The 13,865-nt window shown below is 35.9% G+C and overlaps 1 protein-coding gene across 2 annotated transcripts in view; it reads right to left on the reverse strand.

The window, feature by feature from the left end:
* LOC145663017 (phospholipid-transporting ATPase ABCA3-like) overlaps positions 1-13,865 on the reverse strand; it is a 373,059-nt gene that overhangs the window by 110,245 nt on the left and 248,949 nt on the right. For both annotated transcript variants that reach the window (XM_081729148.1, XM_081729149.1), the window contains one exon: positions 6,525-6,804. In XM_081729148.1, the coding sequence (XP_081585274.1) occupies positions 6,525-6,804 (280 nt within the window). The remainder of the gene's footprint in view (positions 1-6,524; positions 6,805-13,865) is intronic.

Consider the following 13,865-nt stretch of genomic DNA (forward strand, 5'->3'; position numbering starts at 1 on the left):
ACGATAGCGTAGGGTGACCATAAAATTTTCAGTTAAAAACGGGACAGGTTCTGGCAACCCTAGACTTTTAGATCTATCTTTGTTCTTATCAGTGCCTTGATATCAGAGTTCCCCCCTCTCTCTCTCTTTGTTACAGAGCGGATACTTATGAAAAAGGAAAGACACGTTGAAGTTTGTTCAACACACAACCAACACACAACCTCTGCTGCCTTTCGAGCAGTACTGCAAACTATAGAGTATGTTTAATATAGGGAATTTCAGTTCAATTTTTGCCTCTTTGTTATTATTAATTATAAATACTTTTAAAAGGAGTAAAGGTACTGGGTTTGTTTTTACTTCTTTCATTTACATAAAACGGGACGAATACTACTTTTTTCCATCTACTGACGGGACGGCTGGGACGTTGGAAATATAGCATACCAACTGCCCCACAATCCTGCATTGTTATGTTACCCTTGCCCTCTAACGAAGAACAACTACAAACTTAATGTCCTTTAGTTCGCAGAGTTTCCGTTGAGAGACACACGTAATACATCATTACCGATATCAACAAGATTAGCTATAGATGCGTGAATAAAGGCGAAGTGGGTGTTTGTTATATTTGTCCTTTGGGGTCTTTTAATTATTCTGCACTTTTTCTTTTACAAAAAATTGCTTAACTTAAGTACTGTAGTGTTAATTATTTCGGAACTATTTTGACTCCACAATATGAACAAAAGTACCCGAAACAATCTGAAATGATCCCTGAATTAAAGGATTGGTTGCGCCCTGTTTACAAAGATGTGAGTAGAACCAGCGGCGCAAATCTGTCTTCAACATTGGGGGGGGGGGTTAGACCATTACCATACTTTTTTTTCCGATGTCCAAAATACTTATGAAGTTGAAAAACAATATTGTGGAGGATCAGAGTTGTCTTCAGCGTTGGGAGGCTGCAGATTTGAGGCTTATTCTGGGGGACGTCTATTTTATCTCACGTTCCTTTGTAGGAATCGGACAAAAATCATCAAATTTCTCCCAGAAAACACATTTCAAATCGGATTATTGGGTAGAAATCCCCCTCAGTTCCAAGATTGGAGGGGACATGTATCCGTCATCCCCCGGGATTTGCGCCAGTGAGTAGAACATATTGTTTAGTTTACATCTACAACTTTAAAACAATGCTTATAGGCAATGAATTTCTCGATTATTTTTTATAGCTACTTTTCACCCAAAATTGAAGTCGTCACCTCTCGTTTCGCAAACTTATTGTCAACATTTTGGCAACACTGGTTGCGGGGAGAGCTACAATGGATGAGTCAAGTTATTTTGTCGCTTCCGCTGTGAACCTAAGTACAAGATTCCAAAAATTAAAATATTTTTTGGTTCCAAACAATGTCTGCTGGGTGAAAGCATAGACTGGAATGTGTTTCTCTTCATTAGCATACATTGTTTGCCTTTGCTACCTTATCTTTAATTCCATAGTAGCTTCTTTCCGAAAGTTAAAAAAATGCAATTCTTCCTTTCTTAATAGTATTTATAACTCAAAGTATTACGTAAGCATTGTCTTGTATGTAGCTCACAGAGCCGCAGCTATGGGCGAGCAAGCAAAGCATGTGCCCCGGGCGCGTGGTTGGAGGGGAGCCTAAAAGAGAGGTTATATATTAGTACTTTTCCTGGCGGTATTTAATACTTTTCATCAGAGTGCGAAATCGTGAAATCAAAGTGAGAGGAGACTGGAGGAGTGAAGAGAAGGAAAGAAAGAAAGAGAGAGAGAGAGAGAGAGAGAGAGAGAGAAGAAAACGCTCGCACTTTTACACTTCAAAGTAAATTAAGTCTTATTTATTTTTTCTGTCCCCCTCCTCCCCCTCCCCTAAGTTCTACTGTCAAAGTAAATAGCTAAAAACTCGGTCCAGGCCAGAACCGCATCTACGTTGGAAATTTGATCGAGATCGGTCGGATGGTTCAAGAGATTAAGAAAAAATGAAATGAAACGAAACCTTTGAGTTTTACGTCCAACAGTTATGCCGGTTAGGCTAAAGGAGACGGTGATGATGAGCAATGAATGAAATGGTGGAATGAAGAAAGTGGGAGGAAACGGGAGCACCCCGAGGAAACCCATGCACACGGTGTTTGTCCACCACAAAGTTCATTTGGCGGGGGCTAGGATCAAACCCGGGACCCCAAGCACCAAAAGTGAACGCTCTACCACTGAGCCACCGCGGCCCTAAGAGATTAAGAGTCACAAACATAGTCACTTTCAATTATGTAATATATATATATATATATATATATATATATATATATATATATATATATATATATATATATATATATATATATTGCATCACTAACTAAAATGCTGATAACTAATGCTGATAACTGATAACTAAAATGCTTGGATTGAATATATAAAAGTCCCCCCTGCCCGTAAAAAGCTTCATTCGAACTCGGAATCGAACAATTGCATCTGTAAAGCAGTGCTGAGTTTATTTTAACGTTCCTTTCAGCAGCAAGGCTGTATGAGACGTGGACCTACAGATTAACGTGGAATCCGAACCACATACGGTCCGGCCGGAAATCGAACCCGGGTGTCCCACGCCAAAGGCGTGTACACTAACCACTTAGCCACGAGGGAGCTCATCTGTAAGGCAGTGTAAGAAAAAAAAAACACACACTGGATGTTTGCGCAACTGAGGATCAAAACATTCTCAATGGAGTATGAGAAATAGTAAACGTCAATCAAAGTGTGCTTTTGCTTATTCATTACTTCGTTAATACTTAATTCCTTCTAGAAATAGTGAAACAATACTATGAAGAAACACTAATTAAACTAATAACTATTACGTTGTATTTCTTACCACACCACGAAAGTAATATACCGTTTTTACCAGCCATAGAATTGGAACCTAGTACTATACTGCATTAGTCACGTCGTAACGAAAGCTGAAATTCAAACACCTGGCACTCGTAGCTGTTGAAGCTGTGTTGTAGCTACAGTATATCACACGGCCTGCGTTGGTACTCCTCAACATAAATACTGTACGTCACAGCCCAAAGCCAGGAAACATCACAGACAGAAGCCAGGGACACAAGCAGTGCCTGGCACTTCACGAATTCAAACCCGCCAAGACTCAACTCAACATGACCTTCAATTACGTTCTAGAAACCAAACCAATGCTAAGGCACAAACTCACCAACTTCCTATTTGAAAACACAAGAAAAAAAATTCTAACTTTTTGGTTCCAAAGTGATGACATGACAATAATACTAAAAAGGTTTTAATTCTCAGTAACCCAAACATTAATTAACTAGGGAAAATAACAAGCAAAAATAAATAAATAAGTAAAAATTAAATTAAATTAAATTTAAAAAATAAAAACCTGACAAGTAAGCTCTCCCTGACGAGTCTTTCTTTTTTTTAAATTTCAGTGAGGCTGTAAAATATGTCAATATCTTCGTAAAATATATATATTTCAATGTAAACAAGTTCTTTAAACAAAAGAAAGATCTGTAGTAGAGCGCTTACCTCTGACCCGTTCGGTCCCTGGTTCGATTCCTGCTCCCGACAAATAGGCTTTTGGTGAACACTGTTCGTGTGATTATTCTTAAGACTTTCCAGTTTCCTTACATTTTCTTGATTTCACCATTATCATGTATCTCATCGTCACCTTTTCACTTACATTGATGTACAATCATGGAGCGTTAAACTAAAAGCAAAACAAAAAAAAATCTTGCAATTATCCTACCTAGTAAAAATGAGTTTTCTAGACTACACAAGTGGCCCCGCGTAGCGTAGTCGCTAATGCTCTCGCCTTCGGTGCGAACGGTCCCGGGTTCGATCCCGGTGGGGAAACTCGGTCGAAAAAGTATCAAAAGATTTTAAGTCCAGCCATCCTGAATAAGGTTTCTTTGGGTTTTCCTCATTCACAGCAGGCAAATGCCGGAGCGGTACCTAATATATAGATCCCAGGCCGTTTCCTTCCTTCCCCAATCCTTTCTTCCCTTCCTTTCCCCGGATAGTGTGCTCACGGAGGGAAGTCATCCCTCATATGTGACGGGCTAACAAGGCCATTGATGCCGAAAGCCCAGAAATCTAAATCCTAAATCTTCTCTAATCAAGGAAATTTTCGCGCTGAAAACGGTTTCTTAGCAATTATGTTAAGCAGTCCTGTAGAAAATCTGCACCAAGTAATAAATCGTCATACATAAAACGGAATAAATAAACACATAACATTCTTTTTGCTACCTTGAAACGTAAAATGTTTCGAAACATTAATATTCAAAGATTTCTCAAAATTCAGATACACCCATTCCATTCTCCTCAATCATTAACGAGTTACAATAGTAAGAATTGTAGGCATAAACTACATTACTTACTTAGTACTATATTAAAGCAAGTTACACTAAAAGAATATATAGTTAATCGAATATTTAACTAAAGTAATAGTTAACTATTGTACTTACCCAGGGTTTTGTTTCCTTCCTCTCTTCTGTTCCGTTTGTAAACAACCTCGTTTCGCAAGCAAAAGACGGTAGTTCAATGACGTCAGCCATGGAGAAAGAAAGAGTGTCTATAGGCGGTCTGGATCTCACACAGATGGACGTATATAACATATAGCTGAAGTATTTAACATACGTATACGTATGTAAAATACAGAAGATTGTTAGATGTCAGACATCCTGCAGCCACATGTTGTAACATCTAAGCGGGTAAAAGGTAGTACCTGTGTAGTATATGGATAACGTACGCTCCGTACAGATTTCCTTAGTAAACATAACGAATCCTTGTATTTGTACAATATACCGCTGTCCGGATAATGGATTTTTCTCAGTGTAAAACGCGAAAAAGGAAGTTATTGTTTAAAAATTTCTTTATTTTCTGCCCCTCTCTATCTCCCTATGTTAGCGCTAAGATCTGAAAAAATCTGACAAAATACAACGGAGTGCACTGAATGTGTTTGCAAAATTTCATTATTCTAGGATTTATGACAGTTAGTGAATAATTTATATACCGAGTTTCGTCTTCCATCATAATTGTCTTGTAAATTATGACCTTACAGTCCCCTTAGGCATATATGTTCATAAATTTAATATCACATAATCATTGTGACTCGTCGGTTGACAATGATTCCAAATGTAATGTTATTGGAGCCAATGATTACTGCGTGATGGTTTCAGAAAAACATTCGCTTTTATTATATAGATTATACCTATGATGAAGTTAAAATTAATTGGATCCGGGCCAGAATGTTTGAAAAATTACTGTTTTAAGGGGGACATGAAGATAATAATTTGTAGAGATTTAGTGATGCCACGTAAAATAATCAAAACAATCGATAATAGTGTTCTATTTGGGGTTTTAAGGGTCACTGAGATGAACAGTGACACTTCCGGTGCTACTTAAATCCAAATCTATTCCCCATTTGGTAAAAGAAGAATATCAGGGAGAGAAAGAGGATGACGTATAAAAAATAATTGAAAACTACCGATATTAGTACCTAATGCAGAGTTCTTGGCGTAACTGAGGGAAACAGTGATACTCCAAGTGCATTATAAGTCCCAATTCTGCATACATCAGCATGCCGAGTGAAGGCTTTGACTAATCCATAGTATTAAAATCAAAAAGATTAATAATAAGTTTTCCAATTCCGTTTCATCCCCAATTGGAAGTGGAAAAGGGGTAAGGACAGGGATTAAAACGAATGATATTACAAGTTTCTATTATTACACATTCATTGCCATGTTATCTTAAGGGGAGATGTTCTTGAAATTTCCGAAATCATTAAGTTAAGAAAATCTCAAAATTTGTTTAAATATTCTCCCTGCACACTAGACTGCAGATAAGACGGGGTTTTGCGAAATACGATTGCTAAGGCGTTTTGCCACTAGTCATATCTAACAAACTGGCAGGTCTAGGACTTGGAACATTTGTGTTAATGTTCTCTTGCATTTTAAGTAATATCTTAGAGTGCATTTTACAAACTTGCATGTATGAGAAGGCAATATATCTTTTCACCAGACCTCTAAAACTATTGAGCACCAAGCATGAAATTGTGTTTGAGTTATTCACCTGCATTCGGTATCGAAGACATATGGAAATGGGATGTACGGAGAGAGATTAAAATATTGTGCAAACTAATACGCGAAGAGATAAGCAAATGAACACCTAAGCATTGTACAGAATGTGAAGAAAGGAACGTCAATGTGTATATAGAAATATGAGGAGATTGTAAGGATTGAACCTTCGTCTAGTTATTGCACAAGAATGTATACTTTCTGCATATTATTAGCCTAGCTTATTTTTGCAATCTATTTTTCGATGTATCGTCTTGAGTATTTACATTTCTTATTGCTCTAAAACGCGTAACAAAACATTTTGCATAGATAATGCATTATTCAGCTAGATAACATTATCCAAAGACATTAAGTGATGCTAGTGCAGCTGTTGTGCTTATAAAATAAACTTAATACCAACACTAACTTTTAGTAAAATCTGCTTGTATTAGGTTTAAATAAGTATGCAATTATTACTTACATTTACTCACCTACTTCACTAAAGAATAAACCACCTTCCCCGTCCCTGATATAAATTATCACAACAGAAGGCACCACTACCAAAACCATATATATTGTTAAATCCCAAAAGAAACAGTTGAACCAGTAGATAAAAGCATTAAGCCCTGTCATCAATTGAATCCGCTTGATATTTGTAATTGTTTCTTGAATGGGGAAGTTGACGAAACTCATAGTTGTTGCTAAACAGGGTATAGACATCACTATAGACCAAATAAATTGAAAGCTCTTTGCAAAATTATACGACTGGTCCTAAGAAGAAATAATAGTACTAAATAAGCTGAAGAACAAAAGCGTTAAACGAAAGTTTGCTAAGATTAAATTAATTTTTTTCTTAAAAGTAAATTCAATGACTATACTTACTAAACCAGAAAAAAATAACTTTTGGTTTCTCTATTCAAATTTACAAAATATTAATACAAATGAAAGATGATGTGTGTATACGAGCAAAAGGGCATTCACACTTCCAATTTTCATATCCTGCAACGTTAGACAACCATCAATACTATTAAGGTTGATTGGTTGAGAAGGCGTTCTACAAGTGCAATAGTTTGAAATATGTCAGTGTAGCAAACAGCAAAAAAAAAAAAAAAAAAAAAGCCTCTACAACGAATAAAAAAATCAGGTAGAAGCCATTCCTTAGTATCTACTAAGCGATTGGTATCATGAGAAAATTACAAAGAAATCTTATCTAACCTTAGACATACCAAAGAAAAATCAATGTTGTTGGAACATTCATTTCATTTCACAGGTTGCAGTACTTCATAAAATATCTGAATATTTTACATTATTCGTTTCAAAGTTACCTTCGCTTTTGTTAGTTATCAGTTTCAATATTTCTACTAAAACTTGATGAAAAAAATATCAAATCGAGGTGATTTGACTCCCATCTCTGTTTTGCGAGAATATTTTTTTTTTATCAGCAAAACTATCGTAGTTCTTATTTTTTAAAATATATTTTTATTATTAATTTTCATTTACGTATTAAAGCTAAGAAGAATATTTTCTGAAGTTATATTACTGGTTTGCAGTATGTTCGGAATATGAAACAAAAAAAAGAAAGAAAAAACGAAAATGGAAAAGAATAAAAGAAAGACAATGTAAGAAAGTAAAAACAAGATATGCAGTGTGTGTGTCACTTCAATTAGCAAAAACCATTGCATGAGTAGAAAACATGCCATGTGTTTAAAATATGACAAATGGTCATATTTTGTGTGCACATAACATGAGTTTGTAAAATTTAATACCCAATAAATAATACAAGCATATTTTTATTAGAAGCATATACGATATCAAAAGAATACAAGTTCTTTTCTGTAACACGCGGTAATATATCATTCGCTATAACTTGCTATACTCTAAATAATCGAGAAGTGTAATTTTGTAAAGAACAATAAACAAAAATGAGCTAAAACATAAACAAATATGAATATCGATGAAGGTTTTAGACAATATTTCAATTGGAGATATCTCCACTCTTTCTCGGTTAACATGTGTATGATTCTTGCTTGCCGTCTCTACATGGAAAAATTTGAGCAAAGAGAAGTCATCATACACCTTGCAAGCACAAATTAAGTTTAAAAGTGTTACATTGACTTACAGTTGATTTGAACCCTTAACCCCATGATTTCTAACCTAGTGTTTACAACTCCTCGATTATTCTGTCACTACTGCCTATAACTCCTATCTTGAGAGTTGTGTCATGAAATGATGGTCAGAGGGAGATATTACATTTCACACACGAAAACTTTTGGTTTGCCGAACGAAGGCTTAAGTAGCCAAGTCTCCGTTAGAACAACCCTTTTAAAGAAACATTGAGCGTGACACAGTATTTCTTTTCTACCATAGAAACCTCTGTGTCTTGGTAGGTATTCAATTAATTACGCTGAAATCTAAAAGGGGCGTCTTGTGTGTTAAATAATACATTACTATCTGTCAAAAAGCTTTTTGTCGCAGTTCTACGTTGGTTACCCCTTCTTGAAATAGATGATATGAATCGTGGGGGACATAAATGCTTCATTAGGTAATGGCTATTGCTTTGATACCAAATGTGAGTATGAGAATTAAATCTGTCATATCTGCAGTTTGGTGTGTAGAAGAAACTAAATTGTGAACCAAAGGTTTAAGACAACTCAACGTAATAATATAAACTATGTCAAAGATAACTGACTTATGTCATAATAAAAGAAGTATGAAAGACGTTTTGAAAGGAAGAAAAATAACATGTAACTGTAACTGGAAGCAAAGAAACCTAACGAAAACAAACTAAAAATGAACCAGTCAACGTGTAGTGATCGTGGTCAGTGGTCAAGGCGCTTGGCCAGTAATCTGAAGGTACTCCGTTCGGATCCCTAGCTGGTAACTTTTTCTTAATTTAGAATTCTTCCTGGCCATTAATCGGCTATGACACACTTTCCTTGTCTTGAGATATTTGAACACTTGGATGTTTTAATACTTAAACTATCAAATCTTCAGGAATAATAATAATTGTCTCTTAGAACATTAAAAGTTAGGAGCTCATTATCGCTCAAGTAATACCATTAGAAGCAGAATCGTGGCAATTGACAGGCATATTGCGGTTTTGTTTAGTGTTGCCCCCGAGAAGAGGAATTTCTCAACTCTTTACTGAAAGAAAACAAATAAAATCGAGACGAGAATGAACATTTTACATTTTGAGATGGGACAAGGCTAATTCAAATTATCGTCTCGTTTTCGAGACGAGGTGAAAAATATCGTAAAATTTTCTCGTCTAATATCGATTCTCGGAGTAGTTTACGTCCATTCTTTAAGTAACAATTGCTCTGTGGACTGAATTTTCTATGCTATTTTGTTTCTTTGTATTTCTGAGATAATCGAATTATGGTCTGTTTAGGATTTTTGTAATAAAGCTTTTATAACAACTTCTGCATATACTAGAAGTTAGTTTACTATATGCCTTACTGTTCACTGGTATTCGCAATAAATTCTTTGGTTTTAATGTCCCACGTTTATGCTTGTCAGGTTAAGCGAGACCATGATTAAAGCAAGTGATTTATGAAAATCGAATTGGTGGAATGAGAAGGTGGGAGGAAAGGGAGTGTCCCGTCAAAACCCACGTGCACGATGTTGTCCACCTCAAGCTTACTTGGCATGGTAACGATCCAGGTACCCCAATCATCAGATAGTTCACCAGTTGGGGTCTCGGGTTGGATTCCCGGTAGGAGAACCTTTGAAATTTTAAATATTCTTGATGTCTGTGTTCGTGTGCCTATTGTTCAAGGTTAATGGAATTATAAAACGAATCTAACCTAGTAGAAAATAGATACAAGTTATGGAGATGTATTCAGTGAATCAGAAAAAAAAAGAAAGTGGTCTGCAGCACCAGGTACCAATTAGGTGTTCAAAGGACTCTCAAGACCACTTTATTCATGTCCTTGAGTGTTTGTGTGACTTTCTTCGTTTTCTAATTTACATTTCAATTCTCTGCGTTTCGTCCTCACTAAAACATTTGAATCGTAAACGTGTGCAATTTGCCTCATACACGAGTGTCTTTTCCTCTTACAAATGTTAAAGGTGTTACGCCTTTAGTTATTTTATTATATCTACATGTTACAAAAATAAATAAAACATCTCATACAAAGTTTCGATCTCTCGATCTTCAAACTTTACAAGTTACTTACGAAGACATAGGGGCTCAACATACTTGCCTACTGGCGGCATATGTACTTCTTGCATCTAATGTCCGTATAAGGAACAGAGAGGGAATGCAACTCCCTCTGTATAAATCTGCGGGAACTGTGAGGGATGTAACCTTACTTTTTTTGTACTCAGTGTTTGAGCAAGTTTCCAAGTTTATGTGAACGGGAGTGTACCACTGAAACAGCCAGAAAATATCCTCGATCTTGAGGTTTCAAATCTTGAGGAATAATAATAATAATAATAATAATAATAATAATAATAATAATAATAATAATAATAATAATAATAATAATAATATAGAATACAAATCCGTATGAGGATAAATTGTTTAAAATTTATAAAATTGTCCCTAGTATTAGGCAAAAGTTATAAAATAGTCAAGATTGGAGAGAAGTGTCCGTACCACCAGAACATACCCCCTGCATACGTTCCTACAAGTAGGTAAATGTTAAACAAAAGACTTTCAGTGAACTTTCATGTAGAAGGTAGGACTACAGAACTCACAAGAGCCATAGGAAAATTTATGTTTTTAACTTTTACGTTTCATGGTTATGCCGGCTAAGCTAAAACAGACGTCGATGATGAGAATGAAAGAAATAGTGGAATGAAGTAAGTAGGAGGAAACAGAACCCTGAGAAAACCTACAAACCCGCCGTTTGTCCAACACAGTGCACACTGGGGAGAGCTGGGATGGATGCACGGACACAAGCTCCAGAGCTGAGTGGGCTACGACTGAAACAACTAGAAAGACAACGCACAGAGTGAACGTTTAAATTCACAAAACTTCAATAATAATAATAATAATAATAATAATAATAATAATAATAATAATAATAATAATAATAATAATAATAATAATAATAATAATAATGGACCAGCAATGGGCAACTAGCGATATTTCGCCAAAAATTGTAGGCCTCGCAGCAACTTTATGTGGTGGCCCCACTTCCGTTAAAAAAAAAGCAGCATTGGCTCACCAGCGGCAGAGACGCGACGAAACGTCATTAAATTACAAGTTATTCCCTCAAAATAGGCCTACGTTAAATCGCCAATATGCGTGATTTGTTTAAATTAAGGCGAGTCTAGAAAAACACTTTTAAAAAGTGAAAAAAAAAACGTGTTCTATGGGATGGGCCTGAACCACCAACATTGTGATTACCAGTCGCGTTCTCTTCTGTCCATGCCGCGGAGCGTTGAAAAACATCGCTTGTAGAGAGATATCGTTCATGTCTTTTTAATTCGGCTAATCAGAGTGCTCCTTTAACCGTGTATATTGGACAACAACCGTTTGGAATAAGACAAAATGCATTCGCATTGTTGTAGTTTTATAACAAAATGATACGCGTCTCTTTACTACATTTCATAGTTTTCCCAGGTTCACTTCCTGATGATCGGCGGTAGTTGCCATCTAAATTCATACAAGTATACGCATTCATCTCAAGATTTTTCACTTCATGATGCAGAGGCAGGTGTTACTCTTGACCCTCGGAGCTCACTTTAGGAAGAATTCGTCATTAAAAAATAACATACCTGTGTTTGCTGCGTTAAAGGTGTTAAGTCCAAAATGTCCTAATCGTACGAACTTTTTATAATACTTTGTGGGAAACTGTTTATGCAGAAATTTAAAACTCTACTATCCAAATTTTAACCTTTAGACCGCAAGACTTCAGATTATATGAAATTTAGCCCGCTCCTTAAACGGCGAATCAGTACTTAAGTTCAGATGAAACATTTGTACATTCAGAGTCGTAATTCTTTTCTCGTGCTCGCCTGGACGTCGCAGAAAGACTATGGCAACATTCAGTTCTCACGTGCATCCAATGCACGACCTGAATGTTTACTTTCTCGAACCCCAGACAGGTTATAACACGTGGTTCTTTTTGTTTCTTCTTTTTTATCAGCCTCTTTAATTTTTTTTTAAAATGACATTCTTCAAACGAAATTATATGCTCTTTCTGGTTCCTTTAGTAAACAAGCAAGGGTTTCAAATGATTGCTTGGCTTTATCTGAAGGTTCAACAATGACTTTTGTGTTTCTGGATTACAGAGGGGATTGGGTAGTTCGAAGGGAAAAAGAAGAATAAAGAAAAGAGAATTGAAGGTACCTTTGCAACAGAATAGTCTTGTGCTTTGGTATTTGTATGATATGTGTTGATTATTTTCATCCACCTGCCAATGTTTTAAAAATATATCGCAGAGAGCATTTACAGGTTGAGATAATTACTTAATAAAAAAGTGTTACCAAATCAGATTTTTTTGTCCAAATTGCAGAAAATAAGTATAATTTTATTTCAACGTAAGAAAAATAATAAATGCTACTCGTGTCAATCTTTTTTGTGTCATATAAAGTGCATTATTGTAACTCAGAAAAAAGTAACCACATCATTGCTGTTCTTAATATTTGAAGGAAGGGGAATGTATGTTTAAAAAATATAATTCTTTCCTTATAAAAAATAAAATTAACAACAACCATAGATACGAGAAAAGAGACTAAAGAACTGTACTTTTATCTTTTAGACCAAATGATAGTAAACGCTTTTGTTGTAGACTATTGACAACTGTGATTGACCCAGGAAACTTGACAAACAGGACAATTTGACGCATACTAATCGACAAACTAGTTTGGTAGGGCAGAGCCCCCAACCCTCCACATTATTCCCCTTCGATAGACAATCGAAGGCACACATAAGTATCAGATCGAACAGAAACAATAACTGCGTTGTGTGTTTCAAGAAAAAAGGGACGAACTGTGTTTATGTGCGACTCTTGCCAAAACTATATGCACTTTGCAGAGTGTTTCGCTTTTTATCAAGCCCATATGTAATGGGCTCCCAAATACAGTTTTGACTTCCTACTGTTAAGGGCATCTCTCTGGATAGTCCCTATGTAAAGGGTTCTCTCATGCTCAAAGCTGGATGAATGCGTTTGCATGGTCACCGGAAGTCATCACAAAGAATATATTCTCAAATTTCCAGCATATGAGAGATGGGTGGAGGAAATATTGACACCTGTAATCCCTTAGCAGATATAAACTAATCTGCTTAACCATGAAGAAAAAAAAACAAGAAGAAATTAAAACTAGAATTGGATTTCATAAGAAATTGGACACAGCTGAACCACAAAAAATATTTAGATAATTAATTTTACTCTTCTTTTACAGAAATCAATATCCTCCTCCCACGTGAGTTCATATTTTATAGTCGTCTTGCCCCTTTGACGACTTCCTCTGGTTATGGCCTTTAGAACTGAATTTTCTCTGCCATCCCCTTACCAGAGGATCTTCTATCATCAGATAAAAATTTAAATGAAGACTGGGAAAGAGTGTTCACAGCCTTTCCTGGCCCCGGCCAAGCGGCACATCTGAAAGAGAGATAAGCAAATATACAATGGTACTCACCTCTGCCTCCAGGAACATGGACATCTAAAACATCACCACTCCAAGATAGACTTACGAATATCTATTTTATTGAACACTAAATCACGGACACTAACAAACACTATACATCTTTTTATACACAAAAACTGAGCTTTGTAAGAAAATAAACGGGGATCGATCGATCACAATGTGTGTACTTTTTGTTCCAGACGATGTGATTTTCCAGACGATGTGATTTTCTCTCTTCGAGATCTTTGATG

The sequence above is a fragment of the Thermobia domestica genome, chromosome 10, assembly GCF_964235325.1.
Source record: "Thermobia domestica chromosome 10, izTheDome1.hap1.1, whole genome shotgun sequence".
NCBI lineage: Eukaryota > Metazoa > Arthropoda > Insecta > Zygentoma > Lepismatidae > Thermobia > Thermobia domestica.